This window comes from Clinocottus analis, unplaced genomic scaffold (assembly GCF_023055335.1).
Source record: "Clinocottus analis isolate CAN_PGR_092001 unplaced genomic scaffold, fCliAna1.0.p SCAF_4, whole genome shotgun sequence".
In the NCBI taxonomy this organism is placed as follows: Eukaryota; Metazoa; Chordata; class Actinopteri; order Perciformes; family Cottidae; genus Clinocottus; species Clinocottus analis.
Genome location: NW_027176153.1, coordinates 5,320,079 through 5,345,423, shown reverse-complemented (window position 1 = coordinate 5,345,423; position 25,345 = coordinate 5,320,079). Strand labels below are relative to the sequence as shown.

General features: G+C 39.4%; 1 protein-coding gene across 2 annotated transcripts in view; it reads right to left on the bottom strand.

The window, feature by feature from the left end:
* LOC137800116 (paired box protein Pax-7-like) overlaps positions 1–25,345 on the bottom strand; it is a 58,714-nt gene that overhangs the window by 17,219 nt on the left and 16,150 nt on the right. For both annotated transcript variants that reach the window (XM_068597144.1, XM_068597145.1), the window contains exons 5-7: positions 15,373–15,572; positions 10,891–11,056; positions 9,834–10,033 (exon numbers count right to left, since the gene is read on the bottom strand). In XM_068597144.1, coding sequence (XP_068453245.1) covers positions 9,834–10,033; positions 10,891–11,056; positions 15,373–15,572 — 566 coding nt within the window. The remainder of the gene's footprint in view (positions 1–9,833; positions 10,034–10,890; positions 11,057–15,372; positions 15,573–25,345) is intronic.

Below are 25,345 nucleotides of genomic sequence, written 5' to 3'. Positions count from 1 at the left end.
TGCAAAGCACACTGAAGAATACAAAATATCTGATGCAATTAAAGGTTCTTACGTGATCAGCTTTTTGCTATTTTACTGTAAGCAGATGTATATTTATGTCAGAGGTCGTAATCCTGAAAATCACAACTCAATCAGTAATAAGAAATGTCTTAAACGAGAAAGACATAAATATACAGAGATTTAATTTTAAAAAAAAGGTAATTCAGAACCTGATTGAACTGAAAGACAAATATCATATCTCATACCTCATCTGAGGAAATGAGATCACCTTAAAGACACTTCGATCTGTGGAAGGGCTGATTTTTTTAAAAACAATGACACAGGCATTTAGGTTCACTACTTAAAAACAAACAACCCTTGATTACTGATCAACTAGTGGTCAATTAAACATGGATAATGGATTACAGGCATTTCTGAATTTGTTGTCTATGCTAGCAACTGCTGTGCAGCTAATATTTGCATTTCATAATTCTACTATTACCTACGTGCAAGAGGCAAGCTAATTTTGGAATGCTTTGTGTGCAGCGTGTCTTATCAGCCCTAAAGAGGACTTTCCTTTTCTTGGTAATGCTTATGTTGTTCTGCATAACCATTGTGGAGTTTACAAAGAAACTGTAAACGACAGAGCGTTTCCAGCCACCATCAGTAATTGTGTTACTTTCATAAATAAAGTTTAGCCCACCTTGCAAGAAGATTGGTACTTGTTGTACTAAAACAGCTGGCCAATCAGAGCTCCTGCTTCTTCTCCTGGTTTGGACTTCAAACAATGTGACATCCTCCAGACTTCATACTGTCGCACTGAGAGAATTAGTGCTGCGGAAATATATCAATACATTACCATTACCTTTGTGATTTTACCTGGGCTTTTGTGTGGCCTTTGTTTGAATATTACACCGCCATTAACTATAGTATAACCTTAACAAATTTTTGTCTTTGTGTTGCTTTTGTTTGTTTGTGTGTGTTTTTCGACTGTTGTTAAGTAGTCAGTTCTCAAAATCATCAGACTCAACCACGCTGCAAATTGTTTTACTGCATGCTTCACTTTCAGTAACTGCTCATACACATTTTACAGGTAACCATACATGCGTCATTATATCCAATATTGGCTATTTTCTAACAGTCTGTAGCTAAATGCTCCCACTCCTGAAAGGCCTCGGACTGAGCCTCCCTCTGACTCTCACTACCCACTGCATTTCTACCCTGTACCACCAAGCTGTTTTATCAAGCAGCGGGAAGCCCATTGAGGGATGTCAGGTCAAACAGCCGCTGACAGTGTTATTATCAGCTCCGCCTCACCTCAATGGCATTTGAATAAACAGAGATGTGTCTCTACGCTGGAGGCAGAATGCTGCTGCAAGGAACAGACAGCTGGTTCCTGAATGCACAGTAACATGCCGAAATATTTGCTTTGAAATATATAATAATAAATAACAGTATATAATAATACAACTGTAAAATCGATCAGCACAGGTCAGCAAAGGAAACAGCTTTGTTCCATTTAGTGCATCTTATTTTGCTTATTAAACCTTCACCTTACTCTTAATCTATCAATCTGATTGCAGCCCTTTTTCATGTGAATTTATTGTAATGTGAAAATGTTGAAATAACACACACCCTCAATCAAAACAGTGAGTATTCACTGTGGCCATGGTACAACTGATCAGGTTGTAGTGCGCTGCAGCCAGTCAACGCCTACATTTCATCCAAACCACAGGAACTAAAGGGGCTTAACACTTTTCTACCCACTCCTTCAGTCAGACAGCACCCTGGGCTCTGTTTAGTTTCCACTGAGGGAGGAGGAGAGGAGAGAGAGCACTCTGAGTGATAAATAAAGAAAAATATATATCCTACAAACATTCCATCACTGGGTATGATTTAAATTCCTCAGCTTTCTGGCAGCTTTCTTGAGTAGGTCTTGTCTTTTATTTATTTATTTGCTATAAAGCTCCTTGCTTTGCTTCTTGCCAAACTGAAGCAGCATCTGTTTTTCAGGCGATTTCTAATTAACATCTACCCCCCTGCCCCAACTCTATTCCTCATTATGGGAATGATGTAAATATATGTGCTCATCCTTTTTGATTTGTTGACATGGGAGCGTGCCAGTTGACAGCGTGCCCAGTCAAAGGGCTTAGTATTGCAAATTTTAATAGCAGCTGAGACTAATATTAGGCACCATACTCATTGACATTCAGGTGCAAAAAGCCATGTCAACACACTGAACTGGGGGGCTGCAGGAGGAAGGGCAAAGGAATAGAGGGTCTTATATTTGTATCCCTTCTCTGCTCAGGCTTCTTGAGTATAATTCAACACATTTCCTCATTCTGAAATAGGTTGCTGTTAATGTTAATGGCAGTGTATGTGATAGTGGTGCAGTGTGAAGGGAGCGCATGTGTGTAAGTGTGTGCGTGAGTGAGAGGGGTGGGCGTGGGGGGGTTGAAGAGGCACCCCGCCTCCCCCACCCTGCCTCCTTATCTCAGGCCGACAGTTGTCAGGAATCACGGGCAGAGGCCTGAGTTAGCGAGGCAGGCAGGCAGGCCTGGGGATATGGATCAAAGAGACAGAGCTGGAGAACCAAAGCAGCTCTGATCCCCCAACACTGAAACCCACTCTGTTCTATCCTTACTTGCCCGCCCGCTCTCTCTCTCTCTCTCTCTCTCTCTCTCTCTCTCTCTCTCTCTCTCTCTCTCTCTCTCTCTCTCTCTCTCTCTCTCTCTCTCTCTCTCACCCTGACATCAAATAGAGAGCTAGAGAACTCCACCATTCCAAAGCAGGCTAAATCTTCCTCTCACAACAAACCGGAGAAGAAATTTGAAAGCAAGAAGAGAAATGTGTTCTTCCTTACTTGTGTGATGTGTTGATGTGTTGGGGTCACTGTGGGAAGTAATAGTTTCATCTTCATTGGCAAGTCACTAAGTTGTCTGACCTGACAAAAACGGATTAGTGGTCCAGCGTACTGACTGTCTTATTGAAGAAAAAAACTCCTTACCACTTAGAGGGCTCTGGAGCAAAATAGATTCATGGGAATTTGTCAAAAAGTATGGCTGAAAAAAAGAAGCTTTTTTTTTTTTTAGGCTTTCTTAGGGTAGAGGGGGGTTGTAACAACTCTGATGGTGAAGCTGTGAAAAGGGTTTCTATTTACAGGGCCACCACAGTGATGGAATTTCATACTGTCATTTTGTCTTTCTGTCAATAAGACTTGGAATTGGCTGCACACTCCATCTCCACATGAAAGTCAGGCTCTAATTCTTTCCCATTCAATTTGAGAGGAGGAGGTGCAGAAATGGCGTGTGTGAATTACATTTCAAATGCAATATAGCTGTTTCAAATTGAATTATTGCCTGTCAGACGTACGGCATATGGTCTTCCTGTAATTTTGAAGTGCGATCTTAGGAAATTCATCCGACATTGTTATCTCATGTAAATGCCTGGGAGCATGATGAAAGGGTCAATGGCAGTGAACCCATAATGGAAAAGCTTCAGCTGAGACTCCATTCAGAATAGACTGAGAGAGAAATAAACACAGAATGCAGCGGCATTCACTGAATATGCATTTCATCTCATGAATGAATACTATTTCTATCAAATGAATTTACTGGAGCTGTTTAGACTGGAATTTCATGGGATTCCCTCCACAGCCAACTCATGTTGGTGCGCTGTCCTAACATATAACACTGGATGGTAAAAACAGTCTTGCCTTAAGCTCATAAAATATAAAGTACCTGACATCTGTACAGAATGATACAGCCATAAAAGTCATTTTTTACTCCTTAAAATAAATCCACAGCAGAATATTAGAAAAACTGCAACATATGATGAATGGCAATACAATTGTATCTCCTTTTAGAAGGTAGTACACAGCATCAGTTTCATTTAATGTCGTCAAATCTAATGTTTTCAAAGTTATAGACATCATCTTTACCTTTCACTTCACCTCAACCTGACATTGTGACAGGTTATCCACACTAATCAACATTATTCTGCTGCTTTTTACATCTCTGAATGGTGCAATATATTTGGAGTATTGCAACATTGAGAGAAGTAAAAACTCTTTTCAAACACAAACCAGTGTACAAAACAGAAATAAAGGAAAACTATACTATCAAAATTGTGCACAATTTATATCTAGGAACAATATAACTTATATTAAGTACTCAGTACTATATATATATATATATATATATATATATATATATATATATAGAATCAAATATATATATATATATATATATATATAGAATCAATATATAGAATATATATAGGCAGATATATATAGGCAGATTTGATTCTATATAGAATATATAGAATCAAATCTGCCTGTTGGGAGGATCTTGTTGCTCAGGGTGTTCTGCACTGCTCTGTGTTTGTGGCTAATTGCAGCTAATTGCATCTTCTTCTGCCTGGGATGTGTATTATTGATATGAGTGATTTGTCTATTTTATCACATAAAACAATCCCTCCTAAGCACAAAAATCTCATTTGGAATAATTATTGTTCAAGAGACCAAGACGGGATAACACATGCAATCCCTTCCTCCTATACTCCCCTACTGTTGGTGTGGACACAATCACATTGCCTGCTGCCAACTCTTTGTAAATGAGAGAGTTTGGTTAACATCTAGCAATGAGGGATTTAAAGTTAAGATTAATGACACAGCATTTACACACTTATATACATTTATATTAAATTATTCTTTAAAGTGCTGTTTTTGTCTGTTATTGAAAATGGTCCAAAATGTTTAGTCTAATATTTTTGCATGAAAAAACATTGGACGCATATCGTGAGGCCAAAATCACACTATGCATATACTACTCAAACTACTGTAAAACTACTCAAATTCACAATTAAAAAAGGAATGCTTTCAGTCTGCTTTTTAACAATGACGATATTGATCGTCTTATATAATATGGCAAGATGGGAACAAAAAAGCTGCTTGATTAACCCTCAGAACAAGAAGACCGAAGCCAGAAGACCTACAATGAAGGCCAGAAGACAAAAAAATGACACATAAAAAACAGCTGGCAATAAATGTCTGACTGTGTGAATCAACAGATTTGTAATATCACTGCTTCGTCTAGAGCACGGTCGATCTGACTATAATTACATATGAGTAAGTTCATGTGTCGCACATGTATTCTGATGGCTTGTGACTTTAGCCGTATTCTTTCATCTGTAACCCCGGCCGTGTGAAACAGACTTGGGAGCAAATAAAGAAAATGTGAATATATTCTCTCATCATATATTCATATAAAATATTTATTTGTGTATGTCAGCATCTTGAGCTGTGTGTATCAGTGTGACGTGTCGGAGTCGAGTCTTACAGTTACAGACTGGATGAAGCGTTACTTTGCTCTGGTTACTTTAATATTTGCTGTGTGCTATGTGATTATAAATTATGAAAGGAAACCTTCCTCCCACTGGAGGTTTTCCGGGCACGTCCAACTGGGAGGAGACCCCGGGGAAGACCCAGGACACACTGGAGGGATTATGTCTCTCAGCTGGCCTGGGAACACCTCGGGATCCCCCTGAATGAGCTGGGAAATGTTGTGAATGAGAAGGAAGTCTGTGTCAGCCAGCAGGACCTGCTGCCACCATGAATGATGATGGTTGGAGGAAACCTTCCTAGTGCTTTGAATTACTTTTTTATATTTATTTTTGATATTTAAGTCCTTATAACACCAAGAATAAGAATACAACTAAGCAACATATGAGCTAAATAGAATACAATTATGTCGTTCTATTCATATCGATGATGTTCTATGAATAGATCTGTTCATTTACACATTCACATAGTCTGCAATTTTTCCAGCTGTCCTTCCTTCATTTGTCAGTTTAAACTGTGTTACTTTGAGCCTGAGTTATGTCTTTTACTTACTCTTATTTCTCTGATAATATATTCTCTTTTTTTGTAAAGTGTGTCGCTCTGCTGACAGCAGACTTGCCCGTGGTTGTGATTGGTCAGAGGCTGCAAACAGGCACTCATAGCCAAAATAAGAAACCCTGGGTTGATTTACCGAGTTAATAACCATTTTTGACCACTTAAGATCACGGTTAGGGTTAGTTAAGCCAAATAACATTAGGATATTCTCAGTATCTTGAACTAACTTTATAGTACAGGCCGTTGTCTAATAGGTTCAAATAGAATAAGTGGGTAAGAGTTACTGTAGATCAAGGCCATGTTGAACTTTAGAGACAAGGTAGACAATGCTGTAGTAAATTGTTGAACTAATTGATAGCCAATTTAGAGATTGCCTCTCATTTATCCATTCACACACACAATCGCATACCGATGGCAGCAAGCTATCATGCATTGGTCAGGACTGACCATCAAGAGCAATTTAGATTAATGACCTACTCCTGTATATACTGAGCCACTGCTGCCCCACCTCTAAAACAAGAAGCCTCTCAACTTGGATATATTCATCAGCTTTTAAAAGGCAGTATTTGTGATGTTGATAAAATGGCTCTGGAAATGTTAGGTTAGTGACGACAATGATTTCCATCCTATGTAGCCGTATTCGGTGAGAAAGAGGCTTAATAGGAGCATATTTCCTGTTGCAGAGGCTAAGCACCAATAGCAAGGTTTTTTGTTTATTATAAGTTGGAGAAAGTTGTGGGATATCCAGTTGTTCATGCAATGTTTAAAAAAAACTTTACTTAATGTCAAATCATTGGCATTTTAATCATTGACCTGATAAGGGATTTTAAGTAATACACCAATGACACAATAACCATTTCGTAAAACTCTTCAGGCGGATTGGCTGAAGCGGTGAAGGAGCTACAATCTGATTGGCTGAAGCTGAGCGGAGTGAACAAGCTGGGGTGTACGGTTTCAGATCGGACCCGATCTGTTCGTAGACGGTACGCAAATGCCATTGTTTTTAAACAGATGCGGGCGGTCACCAGTGAAGATCACGGAGGAGCGGAGTAGTGTAAGTAAATTTCAGGAGGTGAAAGCTCAGTCGAGCTGCTGCATTCTGGATGAGCTGTCAAATGGCATTGGCAGGTAGACCTGCCAGGAGGGAGTTACAGTAGTCAAGGCGCTGATCAGAGCCTGAATCAGAACCTGTGCCGCCTTCTGCGTGAGCAGGGGACATATTGTGCAATGTGTGCAGTGGTGTGCAATGGTGGAGAGGGACAGTTTGCGTCTAGTCAACATAAAGCTAAATCATCCAGCAACTCAGTGTTGGATCATATTTCATGATCTATCCCAGGGGTCAGCAACCTTTCCTGAGAAAGAGTTATTTTGCTATTTTTTCCACCAAAATATTTCTGTCTGGAGCCACAAAAGCTATTCAAGTTGCATAAAAAGTCATATAAAAACTATAGTTTTTACAACAACATTAAATGTTTTGTTGTTTGAAAATGTCTTGCCACATATCAGCATACAGGTCAACAAGCATCGCTGGCAGTGAAAGCAAATTAATACGTTGACGCAGAATTAAACTCTATTTTCTTTTTATTTATTTACCCGTTGACAGTTTAGGGCGGGGCTCTGTGAATCATGATGAGCTACCTGCAGGGGAAGCTGCTTGACAGTGACGTTACAGGATGTGATGCACCTTTTTGTTAAATATTGACCTATATTTAATTATTAACATGCACACAACACAGCCCATCACAGCCATTTATGTTGTTTGTGCTGTTTTTGGTCTGAGCTGCAGATAAAGAAGTTTACAACACCTTTCTAGTCTTTCCACCTTTTGAAGCACTTTAGACCACATGTCAAAATTCACGCATTCACACATACACTAATGGCCGAGGCTGTATCTTAACCAAGAAACGCTTTGACACAAAGGAAGAGCTGGGGATCGAGTCACAGCCACCCGAGTAATTCTTCAAGAAAGCAAACAGGCCTGCTATGACACCCAGATATTCTGTGACGAGCATATCTTTCACTGACACACAGCATTTAACATGGTGACCTACTGAGCCGGCAGCGAGTCAGATCGAACAGTGCAAACAAGAGCAACAGTGCTGACAGGGTTTACTTGAGATCCGGAGGGTGGGCGCTAAACATCAGCGGCAACAACATGGGTCACTGTATCTGCTATATTAACGTTAAATCATATCTCCTTTAACAGACTTGTATTTAAATGAAAATCTTCAGCATAAGTACTTTAAACAAAGTGCCATATAGTTTGTGCCTTCTAAGTGAAAAACTGGAGCAGATTTTTTCATATACCTTTGCACTTACAAACACTTCTTTCTTAATTAGATTTTAAAATATTTAACATTTTGACAAACTTTGTGTCTTGAAGCTACATTTATTTGGGGCATTTGTTGTCTTAAAATAAAAAACAAGATGTTCTTTGCTTAAAATTCTGAAAATGAAAATCTTCTGCAATAAGGTTAAATTGCTCCTGTAGCTCCTATGGTGTCTGAATGTTCGAAAGTCCTGATGGGCAGGTGGCACATTGCATAGTAGCTTCTCCCATCAGTGTATGAATGGGTGAAGTAGTGTTAAAGAGCTTTAAGTACAGTCCATACCATTTGACATTTTCCATACCATTTAACATTTTCCCATGTAAATCCAAGCTATTATGACTAACACTTGAATACAATAATCCATCCATTATCCGAACCGCTTATCGTGTTTAGGGTCGCTGGAGCCGATCTCTGGACAGGGTACACCCTGGACAAGTTGCTAGTCCATCACAAGGCAACCATTCACGCTCACGTTCACACCTTCAGGCAATTTAGAGTCCAATTAACCTATGCTGCATGTATTTGGAAGCCAGAGAACCCGGAGAGATCCCACGCTGACACGGAGAGAACATGTAAACTCCACACAGAGGGACTTGCCAGACCAGTATCCGAACCCCGCCCAGACCGGGATTACGAACCCCGGCCCCTCTTGCTGTGAGGCGTCAGTGCTAGCCACTACACCACCGTGCAGCCCGACAAGAATAATAATAGAATACAAGAATAAATTACTATATTATTTTAACTTCACTTCAGCAAATGGGTATTGTGTCCCCAATTATGACTGCACCCAAACACCTCTCTAACAGCAAACATTACTCAGAAGAACCACGGCGCACAATGTTTGGTTGACCAATTTTTTCAGCTCTATTTAGCCACCCAAGTATAATTGGTCCTGTGAAAAAACATAAACATATTTGACTCAGGGAAACTAGTTAAACCCTGTTTCTCTGTGTTCACATAAAACATCCAATCATTTGTAACAAACCAAATGTAAAACACAAACAGAAGGACTACAAGATATGGTTCTTGGATATTAACTACAATTCATCAGACCAGCCTCTACGCTCTACGCTAACCTTTTTAAGAGCTGCTATTCTTGTTTTGAGCCAACAATCTCTTCTCTGTGACTTGCGCTCGTAGCTGCCAGTGGCTCCTCAGAGGTGACCAATTGGTCTGTGCTAGAGCACAGACCAATTGGTCACCAGATTGGTCTGGTTTGGCTTACCAGACACAAACGCATTACTTATGATTAGCCTGATGAGAAGGGTTTTTTTTTGTCATATGTGTCCCCGCGATTCTGGCATGATCTTGTGGCAAGGTGACAGCCTACGCTTTGGAGCATTGATTTTTGGAGAAATTCTGGACTTGCAAAACAATTTCTTCTTCTTCTTTTTATGGAGGCTAGCCACCTCTCCCCACCCTCAGCCCAATGTGCAAAGCTAACACGTCCCAAACAAATCGCTGAACACACAAAGATTAAACTATAGTATGGATTGTCAATCCAACGCTCTGCAAGGTTACCCACCAAGATGTCAGACCAAGTTTAGTTCTATCTACTTTACTAGATTCACTGAGTCATTGTTACATATCCTCATGCTTAAGTATCACGGTAGTCCTGCAGGTCTTACCTGTGGGGAGAGTCCGTTGCTGACAGGGTTGACGTGGTTGCTCGGTGCTGCAGAGCTCATAAAGGAGTCAGAGTAGCTGGAGAAGCCGTGGCGGTTTGATGCTAAACCGTAGCCTGAGCTGTTGTCAGTGTTGGACAGACCACTCTGGTGAATGTTGGATGGCGGCAATGGCTGTGGACGGTGAACTGTACCACTGCCGTCTGAAGGGAAAAATAAGGCACAGCACATAGCTGAGCACGTAAAGATACACTGGTCAAAACCTTCATTCCCCAGTCTGTTGTTGGGTGCAATAACACAGATCTATTAGGCTGGCATTTTCCCCTTGCTACCAGTCTGTGTGCTAAACACAACCTGGATATATCAATGAACAGCAGCAGATGACAGCATTGTTTTCAGGTGAGAAGGGGACCCTAGCATCTTGATTTGCAACGTATTTACATATCTTCTGACTTAAGACGGAAATTACATTCTCAACTCAGACAGGTGCCACCTGACAATCAAAGTTGTTCAACAGAGTATGGAGTTTCTAATGTCACAGAAAGAAATGGCATGTAAAACACTGCAGAGTTCAAATTTACAAAGTACACATAGGTGACAAATGAAAGGTAATTAAGAATGAATGATTGTAGAAAAAAAATGAAAGTAAAGAGATCCACACAGGTCAACAGGGCTCACCGAGTGGTTAGATGAGTGACACAAATATATCATATATTATGACCTTCACCAGTCATCCGACCATTTAGTAAGTTTAAATTATGTGTGTGGACCTGTTTGTTTTGAGGTTGAGTCACTTTGTCTGAGTTATCTCAAAGTGTAAACTATGATGATTTTGGCCACATGTTAAACAGTGCCCTCCACCTCCAACATAACACCGAAACAAATGGGTTATTTTGGGGTTTTGGAAGAATGCTGTTCATTCCTCCAGTAGAGTTCCAAACTCCTGGAGAATCAATGACGAGCAGCACTGATGCTTTTAGTTTGAACGTGGCGATCACTCTCACTAAACACACTGCCTCCTTATCATCTGTCACCCATCTAAAAGTGTTATCTTTTCTACCTTGGGACAGAGTGTTGGATGGGTAACTGGACTCTGGCAGCTGGTATGTAGGAAGTGTTGGCATCCCTGTGGGAGGGAATCCACCCGGCAACAGGTGGTTGAAAGCCGCTAGCTGATTAGCTCCCGCTTGTTTTCGCCACCTGGCCCTTCGATTACTGAACCAAACCTGAAAATAAAAAGAGCAAAAAAATAAATAAATCTGTTTCATTAGTCTTTAAACTTTATCTCAGACTCAGAGTTGGATTTTCTGTTTAATTTGAATTCATTAGAATTAAACTGGTAGCTGAACTGCTATGGAATTTAAACTAAAACGATTCAACATCACATCAAAATCATTTCTGTCCATACTAGCACGCCTGAAATTAATATCACATCAGTACACTAGACATGTAGGTGCCATTGAAAAAAGGAAGTAGATTTGTTACAGATTATTATAATTATTATTATTATTATTATTAACCTTGAGTATTAAAGTACTCAAAGTAGTGCTTAGTACTTAAAAATGTCCTCTTATCTTGCTCTATATGTTATGTCATTGTCACAGTTTCTTTGTGGCAAACATTAACCATAGCATAAGCATACTGTACTGGCTTTGGGTAGATACCGTAGAAATACATGTGATAAATTAAACTTGAAGTCACAAGTTCTTTGAACCAAACACCACTAACCCATTACATGTACATATATTATCTCCCTAAGTTCAACAAAGGAATTAAAAAAAACTGTGTAGTATTTCAATCAGTGCTGTATGGTTTTACAGAGATAAGATGATCACTTGGCTAGATGATCACAGCTGACCACCTACATATTTGAAAAGATTACAGAAAAGACATTTCCAAAACATTGCTGTGTAGTGTACTGGTTTCAACGGGGAAAAAGAAAAGGAAGAATGTCAAACATGAGGACATGTCTAACACATACACACACACACCTATTCCCCAGTCCAGTAAAGGAAACCAAATCAGGCATATTGTGAAATGACAAAGGGGTTTGTATTGCCAAAAGCTAGACTGTCTTCTTTTTCAACTCAGCAGGGCACTAATTTCTAAATTCTTAATTTGAGCCAACAGAAAGACAGAAGCTCACGGCAGGTAACAGCCTGTCTCCCTCATTTGAACGAAACCATAGCATACTCCCTCCCACCCCCCTCCCAGCCCTCCACACACACACACACACACACACACACACACACACACACACACACACACACACACACACACACACACACACACACACACACATCCAGAGCAGTGGCAGGAATCTATGTATTGCCTCCAGCTTTCAACCCGCCCATTTTCTACAGGAATCCTCCTTTTTCATTTGGAGCAAATGGAAACATGCCTTTCAAGTGGAGAAGATCGTTTGGACTGCTATTTCTGTAGAGGAGACTCAAATAATTAGAACAGGTGTTGTTCCCCTCAGGTACTACTGCAAGAGAAGTAGAAGAAGTCCAGTCTGACAGATCAACTCAACAGTCCAAAGACATGGACAGAATGTCCCATGTCACAACCTCCTTTATAGTTTTGGTTCTGGAGTAGAGCAGAAACAATGATTGGACTGATTGATTTATCAATTATCAGAAAATAATTGGACTGAAATGGGGATGGACATTTTAGATTTTTCTTACAATAAATAATATGAATTAATTAATAATAAATAAGGACAGTAAATCTGTTTGTTTTTTTGCCTTTAATGTTAGTCAAGTACACTACGTTAGGTGAAACTCTCGTCAATGCACATTTACTATGGAACTATACAAACACACCTCATTTTGATTGACACCTCTTTCTGTTGAGTGTGTGCACAATTATTTTCTCAGCATCAACCTCTTTCATTCTTCTATTTTACAACCTTTATACAATCACTTTGTCTTATTTTTTTTGCTTTTGCTACCACACCTATTAGATTTTTTTGACAGGGTAACAAATTCCCTAAAATATCTGCATTGTATACATAGCAGACAGCTGCATCAACTGTCACTGGCATAACATAAGCCAACAATTACCGGTACTGACACATGCCCCTCAATATAATCTTTTACACATCATTTTAAAATCATTCATAATTTACTTTGTACACACAATTATTAAAACATATCATAGTTGGCAAATTATGTGTTTTTAATTTTGCTACATATATCTGGCAGTTCTGAAAAAGTAAAAATATATACTGTAATAAAGACGGTGAGAAATGAGAGGAACACATGGACAAATGAGTGTTGAAACATACTGAATACTCAATACCTCAGTTGAGGCTTTAAGGAGGATGACTCATCATTCATTATTCCCAATATGACAAAGTTCTGAATTGTATATGGCTCAGGTAAACATCATATTCTATTTGGATATTCAGAATTAGACTTTATTCTGAATGGAGCACTTCCCAAATAAAACATGTGGGACGTGCATAAATTAAGGCTTTAAGAGAATTCTTTGGACTTTTATACAGTACATTCAGAGGTTTGTAATGCTCTTTGCGCCACTAACCCTAACCCTAACCTTATTCCTGTTTATGACACAAACCAACTAGCCAATAGTTTGCAAAGCTGAGGTAGAGATGGCTGCAAAACAGAAAAGGAGATAATAATAGCTTGCAAAAACTTGTGACAGTGTCGAACATTTGGAATCAAAATCCCACAATAAGCCTGCTGCTACAATCCAAGTTTACAAAATAATAAATCAATCACAAAACAAAATGGAATGGGGCAGAACACACAGGTGAGCCAGCACTATGCTACTGACTACTAATACACAATGCAAAATCAACCCTGACCACAACAGGTACACACTTTCCTCCTCTCTGGAGTAATTCTAATGCATGGAAGTACCAGCACTGTGACCAAAGCTTGTTTATTGTTAGTTACATATTTTAAAACATGAGAGCAGTGCAGATGAATGATGCAAGTTGATGACATGTCGAGCTTGCATCAGTTTTTCTTTTACATTTACATCAAAGAGCTACATTCATTGCACCATCTGGCATGCTTCAAAACTGAAATGGTACAGTTTGACACAGACTTTGTTCGACCTGTCTCGTCCTGTGAGAGTTTTGTTGAGGCGTCCGGTTAATCTATGCCAAGAAGCATTGAAGCTCCTGCATTTGTCATCTATCTGGAAATGAATTCTATAAATCACCAGTACTTCCAAAATGTGTAAAATTGTCATGCACTTGACTCTGTTGAGATTTGAAACTGCAGTTGACAACACTGGTCCCAGCTCAAGGTCCCCTTACTCACAAAATCAACTCTCAGCAGACTGAGTTTGCCATGGATCTACAGACGGTTAAACGTAATGCATCGAAGCAATGCAAGACAGCCAACATAGATGAGGGTACTGTGATACAGTCAAAAGCTGCACAACAATGGAGAAAATGGACTTTGAGCTAGGATTGTACATTAACTACATTAACTTATACTGTCTCAGTGAATGCAGTGAGATCAGTGTCTGTCAAGTAGAGCTTTGTGTTGGTTTCCATGCCACAGTGGTGTGTCACTCTAAGTTTTCCTTGCTCTTGATTGATCCACGTTGCTGTTGTGGATTAAATCTCCCGTGAGACAGCCCAGACCCTTCAGTGATCTGCTGTGTATTTTACATGAGGGGTGGGCTTGAAAGTGGTGGGAATAAAAGATTCCAGCCAAGATGTCAGAGAGTGAGACATGGATGAGGAATGCAGCCCCCACCCCTCTACTGAACACCTAACAGCTGTTGTTAGAGCTCCACAGTATTTTCTCCAGCACTACTGGGACACTGGGGAGCTGTCAAAACCGAGACCAAAGAAAAGGTTCTGTAGCTAAGATGTGAACAGCTGACTGAGGCTTTCGCAATATACTGTGTGAATGTGTGAAAGATAGTTGAACTCAGTGGGTAAATATGGCATTTGGTCCATGAAGTATTGCAATAATATGACATATTGTACATATTGATTTGCATGCATGTTAATCAGAGCAGAATACAAGTTAAACTGAAAACAAGTCTGGTTTTAACCTGAAATCACATGAACACTCCCTCAAGTCAGAACAAGTCAAAATCAGCTGACATGTTGTGAAATGAAAAAAAAAAGATTTCCCGACAATGCGTTTTCAAGCGTTCTCCGAGTGTTTTCAACTCCATGGTGAAAGGCATAAACAACAACCTACAGAGTTGACACACAGCTCTTTGGAAAGATAATGACCTAAAGAACCTGAATATGCAAGAAAATTCAGAATACAACAAAGCCTTGGCCTTTTAATAACGTGTGACGCATTTGAAAAAAGAAAAAAAAGGAAATCATCTACCCCAGTTTTCATTCTACAAGAGCGAAGGCATCTGAAAACAAAACAGCCCGGCTTAACTTGGACTTTTAAGGTACTAATATACAACTTTGCTCAATGCACACACAAAACCACTTCGCAACCTTCTGAGGCGTACTGCGCACCCCGAGTGGCAAGTGCCATTCTAGTTTTCTTACACATTTCTTGTTATGGATGGATGGTTAGTGTATTACCTGAACCCTGGCCTCAGTGAGTTTGGTCCTCTGGGCCAGCTCCTCCCTGGTGTAGATATCGGGGTAGTGAGTTCTTTCAAAAGCCTTCTCCAGCTCCTCCAACTGCTCCGCTGTAAACGTGGTCCGACTCCTGCGCTGCTTCCTCTTCAGAGGGAGGTCAGGCTCCGACTCCACGTCCGACACTTCATCCATCCGACTGCCTGGACAAACGAATGGTGGGGACACAATAGACGTCACTCATCTCAGCATGTTTCATAATGTTAGACTGTAATGACTGATCCATAGCAAACAACAGAACAAACAACGCAAACTTGTCAATATCATATTTGACCAACATTTACCAAATGCTGTTGAAATGTGTGTGAGGTAAATTCAAGTGAGAAGTGTAAAGGATGCTATGCTTTGTTATTTCTATGTTTACATTTGTTTTTGCCACACTTTCCATAACTACAGCATGAACTACAGTACATACTGTTCCACCTTATCAACCACTACTACGCCTACTTGGTTGCAAAACCATGAAAGTAATAATTAATGGTCTTTTTTCTTTGACTAGTTTATAAGTGGCAACTTATATTAGTAGACTTTGTATTGGTCTGTTCTGGCCTCCACGTCGCCCATTAATCCCTGATAATGGACATCTCGTCAGGCATTATTCCTTATACTCACAACTTCCCACAACGACAGAGAGAGGCAGGCAGAGGAATGAGGGACACATTATGCTTCAAACAGACCTCTGCTTTTCTCTGTGGTTATTTTTACGACAATACAATTTTCTTGTGCTAAGTACAATTAGATATCAAAACCTGCATATCCCAACATCCCCTAAGGCACGGTGAGAGTTACGGTGGAATAAAGGGTGCTAATCTCTCCAGACCACCTTGGTGATGTGTGTAGCACCATTCTTCCACTGTGGGCCTCAGGGCAGCCCAGACAAACACACTGGCGGGTTGCAAATAGTCCCAAAATATTTATTGTGCAGCTGATTTCATTCACACACAATATATTCATGCTACTGTTCAGAGGGAGTCACAGAAGATTTTCTGACATGGAGATGTTCATTTCAAATGAGGCTGCCTCCTTCTTATCCAGACTGGAGAGCAGTTGTAATGATACATAAAGCTCCACTGTGTGTGGACTGTAGAGGACCTATAAGAAATATGACATCACACCTCAGGTGACATCACAGCACAGGTGAGGACAGTTCAGATGTCATACGGGAGGTTGGCAAAGTGGCAAACAATATGGCTTTTTGAACTTCAACAACACGAAATAGAGCTCAAATCTGAACACAATGACCAGGACTATTGATTAACCTTCACAGCGCAGTGCTGTAGCATACGACCCTCCAAAACTGTGAGGCATAAATTATTCAATCAAACTAATGCATGCAATTACACAAATACATCAATGCAATACTGTTATCATTATTTTTTTAAATTTAAAAACATAAACCAAAAAGATGGTGGTAAAAATTAAAAGGCAAAGAGCATGTGAATTCCAGCTCCATGGCTTTTGAATTGGATGCATTTTTAAAATGTACAGATGGATGATGTGAGTTAATGACATGTCTTAGTCTGCATACTGATTTTTAATCTAAATAGAACGTTAATAATTCACCCGGCATCTTCTTACAGTCTGACAAACTGAGACAAGGATTTGAATGCATTTTTACAGCTTTTGATGAATCAGCTGTGTGTAAAATCAGTTTGAACAGTGAGGAGGTCTTCAGTGAACTAAAGTTTTGCAGATGTGCATATCTGATGTGTTCGTCAACTAGTGAATTATGGGTATTGGCTGTAGTCAGTGGAGGGCAGACATGGATATATTCTTGCAGTTTGTTTGTTTGTATGAGTGCCTTTATTGTGTGCAGAAGTTGGTCATGTGCTTGTGCAGTAGGAAAGAAAAGGCCCATCAAACTGGCTTAGACAACTATGGGTTGGCTCTGTAGTTTAATTAAACAAGGAATTATGGGATTAGTGCGAGGCTCCCATTACAGGCCACTGGAAGAGTCTCAGGGAGAATATCTTTTTGTATTCCCCCTAGCTGCCCCCCTTGAAAGCTCCCGCTAGAGAATTCTCAACGGATTACATGTGGCCGCAGGACATGCTGCTGCATTAATTAAATCAATTCTTTCACCATTTACTTCCTGCAAAGATTTGTTTTCTTTAAAACCAAGGTAAGAACATACACATGCATATATATATATATCCATATATACTTATTTGGAGCTTGTGTGTGTGTGTGTGTGTGTGTGTGTGTGTGTGTGTGTGTGTGTGTGTGTGTGTGTGTGTGTGTGTGTGTGAGTGTGTGTGTGTGGAGGGGGGTTTGCTGCAAAGCAATTTAGCACTAACTCAGCGTGACAACACTTGAGGCCGCTGCAGTGGGCTGGGATCACTTTCCAAAAGGCACCTCGGAGTCCTCGGGGTGCTGCTGTGACAGGATGGACTCTATTTGTTTTCCCTCCACATGCTGCTGGATTTAGGGGAGGAGAGGGGCAGAGGTGGGAGAGAGGGAGGATATAAGAGAAAATGAGGCTTCCTCTCTTCGCAGTGTTTCTGTCTCTGACTCTTCCTCTCCGTCTCTGTGAGCCCACACTGTTTGGCATTTGAGCTAGAAAAACGGCCGTAAGGCTTGTTATGACTTGTTTACCTATTTCGTTCTTCTTTTAAATCATCTTGCTACTTTGCTAACACTCCATTTTTCGAGAGTTTTACAAAAAATGTAGGTCAATACATTTTACATTTATTTATTTATTTTTTAAAGAAAAGGATAATTTGAATATATTTTTACCTCCTAATTTAATCGAAAACAATAATAATTATAATAGTAAAGTGTCAAAGATACAGACAGCTGTTTTTCCACCATTAATAATGAGGTACCACCGTCTCATCGAATAAACAGGTGAGAATGGGGAACCGTGCATGCTTGTGTTTGCAGTTGAATTCAAATGCATGTTGCCTTTAAGTTTGTCCTGCTATAATAAGACTTTTCAAATCTGCTCTCAGATGACCTAGTTTTGATAAAGCAGAGCTGAGAACGAAGCACACAATAATTGGACATGTAAATGGCACAGAGTCGCCGGCAGTGTCTGGGACTGACAACCTGAACAGCATTGGTGGTTTGGTAATGCATGCTTGCAGCAGCTCGACACTCAGTTTGGATGGCAGCACAATAAGGATCCCCAGGATGGAGGAGAATAAAGTTTGACAGGCCGGTGGATCAGGAGGGTCAGCTCCTCTCTCCAGCTGATAATGGAAAGCAGAGATTATGGTAATGAGACAGACGCCTAGAGCCGATAGAGGGGCTAAACCTGGACTTCATCTTTGTCTCCACCAGATCCCTCGATTGGCATGCTATGTCTTATCGGGAGCATGGCGCACACACACACACACACACACACACACACACACACACACACACACACACACACACACACACACACACACACACACACACACACACAGGGTTCGCAATTGTGCTGCGGTATAAATAACAGCCTTGTTTTGTAACAGAGAGAATACGATTAGTATAGAAACACATCCACGCTTTAATTTTCTATCAGAATATTGCCATTGTGCAAGTGTAAAACACATACACGCACACACGCACATACGCACACACGCACACACACTTTAGCTGTGATTCTCTCATTGACATAATGCATACCCAAACCATCCCAACTAACCCTAACCAAAACCTCATTCTAAACTCAACCTTAAAATCAAGTCTGAACCTGAGGACTTTGAAGAGGTGAGGACCAGCCAAAAATGTCCTTACAGGATTAAATAAATACAGACACACAGACACACACACATGCACACACACACACACACACACACACACACACACACACACACACACACACAAACACACGCACGCACACACACACACACACACACACACACACACACACACACACACACACACACACACACACACACACACACTCTCTCTCTCTTCCTCTGAAAACAAATCTAATTAAATAATTATGGTCCAATACCATCTTAAGCCTGTTACTCATTGTTACGGAAAATGAAACATTCTGATACTTAATAATGATAGCTGTAATTCCATATGTTCTAGAGAGAGCAATTTGTCACCAAATTAATACCCAATTATGTTTTTCAGAATGTGTGCTGAGTCCCTCTTAGCATAAGGTTTTTAAATGTTGTTTTTTAAATTATTTTTTCCCAGTCCTGAAATATCAATTTAAAATGTAATCCACTTGAACAAAGTCTTTTGTTTTGTTGTGATCAAATACATCTGTGAGTATTTTAAAAAAAAACCTAGTAGTAAAAAGTTATATATAGTGAGACACAAAATACTGGGATCAGCCGATACAAAACCTGTTACGTGTTACGTTGTTCATTCTGTTCACATGACATCTTTTGTACTTCTGCCATCCTGAGAGAGGATCCTCCTCTGTTGCTCTCCTGAAGGTTTCTTCCCTTTTTCTCCCTGTTAACGTTTTTTTGGGGGAGTTTGAGGTTCTGGGACAGACGATGTCGTATGTGTAGAGATTGAAAAGCCCTCTGAGGATAACTTTTTATTTGTGATTTTGAGCTCTACAAAATTAATTTAATTGAAAAGAGCCATGACCTAGTCTACAGTTTTCTATGTATTTAATATTTATATAATTTGAACTCTCTTCAGACCGATGAAGATCATTTAAGGTTGAAATATTTTGGTGTTTTAAAATATATGAAGAATTTGTATATAGTGTTTTCTTTTTTTCCCATCTTCCATCTTCATAAGTCCTTTTAGATTTTGTGAACTGAGGTCGTTCATGTGTGGAGGAGCATACAAGATTGTTCGGATAGTGGGTTTTTTTGAGTGGAAAGGGCAGGGACCATTTGTTCATCAAGCTGCTCAATAGACAGATAAGACAAGTCCTTTGCTGACTCACTTTTGTAAACAGTGGCTTCTAGTAGAAAATACTGACAATACTGTTCCCCACTTCGACCAAGACATGGGGACAATGACTGACAGAGCTCTGGAGAGCTGTATGAAACTAATTATGGGTCATTTTGAAAATCATATTAGTTCCAGTATAATTACACTCAGGATCTGCTTTCAGTTTAGCTCCATAGGCTCTGACCAGTTGAACAGACTACATTGGCTTAACAACTGATGAATTTATTAGTGAAAAACAATTCTTGCTAAATGGCATGCTTCAGTTCTGTCCACAGCTGTTGTGTTTGTGTCTGTTAAAGATGAAAGAAGGAGAAAGTCTCAATAAAAGTCTTTTCTTGAGTGCTGCCTCTGATAACAATCTCTTTCTCTGCTATCTGCTCAGCCTGAGGCAGGATTTAACCCACCTGCCTGCTCTCCTCACTGCCAAAACTCTTTGTTTTCACACTATGAGCTGCCACACAACTTCTTTCATGACAGACTGTCAAGTGAAGTCACAGACTGAAAGCTCACCACTGTGATATTCCATTATTTGATGGTGTAAGGTTTTAAGTTCTTAAAATCTGTATCAAACTAAAAATTGTTAAACTGGTTCTGGTTGTTCAGCATTCTCCAACAGAGGAACTGTTTTCCTGACACACCCGGAGTCGGATGAGTAGAAGATAGCTCAGTGCAGGCCGTCCAACCAGCAGGACCGCAGATGGTTTATGTTTTGAGTGTGATTAGCTTGAATTAAGAGAGTTGAGAATTGAGTTGGGTGAATAGACCCTTCAACATGCCAGCTAATTCTTTTCAAAATATTTAACATCCATTCCAAAGACCACATCAAATAACCAGAAATGGTAAAAAAAAAATAAAAAATAAAAAAAAAATAACAGAAGGACTACAATCACAATGTCCACTTCTGGAGCTTTTGCTGGAGGCGTGTGAATAGATGTGGACAGAGGGAAGTGGAGAAGTGCCGGCTGTGGCTCTTTTAGTCGTCTTGTCTTGGCTGTGAAGGTTTTTTGGACACCTCTTTCTGGTCAGCTGCCTCAGTGACAAAGTAGACTCACCTTAAACAACAGAGGCCCGGGAGTCTCCCAGCGCCCTTTCAGGGCCAATAGATGCAGCACCTCAGGGGGCTGCTGGGCATGAAAGACCACGAACAGCCAGTAAACACTTCCAGACTGAGTCACTAAAGCTGAGCAGCCGAGCAAAGTGCCGCCTGCATATTTAAGTGTTAAAGAGGTCAAATGGTGCCGAGGCATGACATGGAACGGATAGATGGGGGAGGTTGTTGGAACATGAACCAGATTTTTTATTTATTTAGGTATTGTATTTTAACATATTAAGTTTAACTTTCCTGTCCCACATAAATAGGGTTAAAATGAAGCTCATCTTTCAGAATAATTTTACCTGTGGTTGTACATTTCTGCAAACCTTTGTGTAATGTTATAAATTAATTGTGTGCCTGCTCATACAAATCATCCATTTAAGATAATTTATGTTACCTATAGAAAAGGGAATTTAACTTAAATATTTTACAAAAAGTTGTCAATGCATAAACAGCTTGCTCCTGAACATTTTTCATCAATAAATATGCATTTTGTAACACAGCTTACTGTAATAACAGACTCATTTAATTTTTGCTGCAGTGGCAAATTTTCGTTTCACTTGGAGATTTGTATGCCTGTACTAACAATGCTGGGCCTTGAATTGAAGGTCTGAACATTCAACTAATTGAGGCCAAAGCCAAAGTTTTAAAAATGTATTCAAACAACACAAAAGAAAGTAAAGTAAAATCTGCCAGTTGGCACCAGGAGCCGCTCCATCAACAAAGGCCTCGAATTCAAGCCCAATTGAGCAAAACTGAGCTGAAGCCGAAATCAGCGCTGCAATGTTGCTCTGCCTCTGCACACGCTCCCATTCACACAGTTCAGCATTGTTCCTGCTTTTGTTCCAATACATCTCTAACACAATGGTATTTAGTCACAACAAATGCAGCAAAAGTGTATAGTAAGCAGCAGGAGTGTGCAACGTAGGCAGTTTTACAATGATGAGTAAAATATTTGCCAAAAGATTTAGGGAGTCTGCACACTCTCTATGCTAAAGAAACTGAATGGAAAAATCCCAACTTTTGTTGTTTTACTATCAAAAAATACTTGACTGCAGCCACAAACGTATGGTCTCACAGAAAGCTATAGGATCTGTTAGAGGAAGCTCTGTGCTCTTCGTAAACGCTACATAGAACTGGCACTGAACTCAATCCAGCCCACACAAAGATGCTGGCTTTATCAGGGCATTATGTCTTAGCAAACTGCTATTAATGCAAAGTCTTTATCTTCTTTCCTCGCCAGGCACTGGCATGCATGTGTCTTTATTTAGTAGATAAAAAATAGCCATAAACAAAAATTGCCGACTGTCAATATAAACACTGATAAAGATTAGAGCTGGGAGCAAATATAATAATAAGAGGCACTCTTAAGATATATTCGACACAGCAAAGCCCTCAGTGGACAGCTGCAGGCTTAAAGAAAGCAATTGCAGAAAGTTTTATGGAGCAATAGAATAATCTCACTTTGGAAGAAAGTGGATTAACAATCAGAGCAGTGCAAAGAAAATGAAGTGATTTGTGCTTGTTGACTCTACACAGATTCTGGTTCAAAAGATTTGAAATGGACTCCGATATGTTTGTAAGAGATGGAGGGATCGGTGAGCTTTGTACCTGATGCTCAACACTTCAGGGGAAAAAGCTTTCCTTCCACGAGTGTCTGTTTTCATGCCAATATGGGCCAACTGTATATGGGCGGGTTTATATACAGTGCAATACACTGGGCATTATATCATCATAAACCAGTCTAAAGCCCATATGAAAAAACATAAGAGGGATCTGCAGATTCCTGGTATTGTTTTGAATTATTATAATTGACACTGATAGTTAACCCATTGATTCAGACGTTGCATTCGCTGAAGAATCTAAATATTTTAAATGTAATTTTATACGTCTTTTATGGGTGTATATTTGATATTGTTTGCGTACCAAACCAAGGTTCTATCATTTTGTGATAGAGTCAACAATAACGTTTTTTTTTATTTTGAGGAAACCCTTTATATGTAAAAAAATATACCTCATGATTTACTTTTTACATTAAGGACAATTACAGCATATTTAAAAAACAAATCAATATTGAAAATGTGGTATTTGATTTGTTCATATCAGCAAACCGTACAGCGCACCAATGCTCAAAGCGCAATATGGTTGCCAATAAAGGAAAACGTGTTAAAGGACAAGACTGGTGTTATTCTATGTTTTTCTCCTTGTCCATGTACAGACCCAGACCACTGACTCATTAGTTTACACTAAAAACGTATATCTTGTAAAACACCTCACAAATATATAGTATAATTTCTAAAAATAATCAATTTTTTAAAGTAATTTCCTGAAACAGCTAATCACTCTAGTTTTTAGAAAACGGTTCTTAAACAAGAATTTGCATATGTTGGGAACAATTTAAAGAAGAATCTACATTTGTGTCTCTCATGTTCATGTGGCAGCAGGACGGTGTATGTGGGACTGAGTCAAAATAATCTACAGTGTGTGTTCATGGTGATAAAGGAACACGTCATCACACAAGTGCACCAGTGGGCTCTTGATGTGTTGTTATAGTGGACAACAATGGACCTCTATGGCCCAGAGGAAGAACATGTAGGCTTTGATACACACACAATTCTTGGTATTATGTATATACATTGCAGGTTTGTCTTTACATGGGATTTGTTGGCAATACGAAAATAGATCTTTCAAATTGGGATTTGCTCCTAATCTCAGCCACAAATATCTGCAGGTTCAGTAACAGTCATTTGGAATGTATTGTACTATAAATTAACTTGCAAGGCATTTAAGTAAAGTTAGCACTTCAATAGTCCAAAACAACTGAGTTTCATGTTACCTACACAGAAAAGATTTGCTCTTGATTGTGTTCCTCATAGTGCTGATGCAAAATACATCTTATGGTTATGAGGACAGTGTATTTTAATTTTCGGAACATAATTAGTATTTAATCTTGTATTTAGGAATGAGTCTTTCGGACTTGATGGTGGATTAACGTGTAGAGGTTTTTTTTAAGGGTTTTCCGGCCGGAACGTTAACTAGTAATTAGGCTTGAATGCAAGCATAACTATTGTAGTTCACACACACATTTTGAGATTAAGTCTATCGAGCTAATCATTTTTAACGAATGTGACAGCTTGCAAAGGTTGCAACTAAAATACAACAAATATGGGAAAACCCAGAACATCATCTTGCTGGAATCTGAGGTCAACAACCGCCCAACACACTGAATCCTTGGACCTGTTGATCCCATGCAGAAGATTTCATAAATGTTCCCTGTCAGCTATTTTTTGCAGGGAGATCACTAAATTTGCTCTGTTCAATGTCTTTTTGCATATGATTTTGATATCTGACAAGAAGCAAAAGTTAGATCAAATTTACTTAATCTTAAAAAAGTCTACTCTTGATCCTGAGATATTAGCCATATAGACTGAAATCTAACCTTCCCTTCCTCTCTATAAAAACTTGAGAAAACAGTTGTGTCACCCTTTACATAACAATAGTTGCTCTTAGGATTTTCATTTAGGATTTAAAGTGCACACAGACAATTCAATTTATTTGCATTAGACAGCATTGGTGAAATTTACAAATGACCCTCTGTTGCATTTTCTCTGTAATTGCTCTGTTAGATATTAGCGCTCCATTCAACACCACTGAATATTACTTGCAGAGACTGAAACACTTAATTGGCATTAAAGGAAACATATTAAACTGGGTTAAGTCATATTTATAATATAAATCTTATTTCGTTTATGTAAACGATGAATCTTCAATACACACCAATGCTAGTCATGGAGTTCCACAAGGTTCTGTGCTTGTTTTATTCCTAATTTTATTCACTTTCCTTCAGGCAATGTTATTATGAAACACTCTATGCATGTTTATTGTAATGCAGATGATGCCCAAATATATCTATCTATCAAGCCAGATGAAACCAAGCAGGTTAGATATACTTTAAGCATGTCT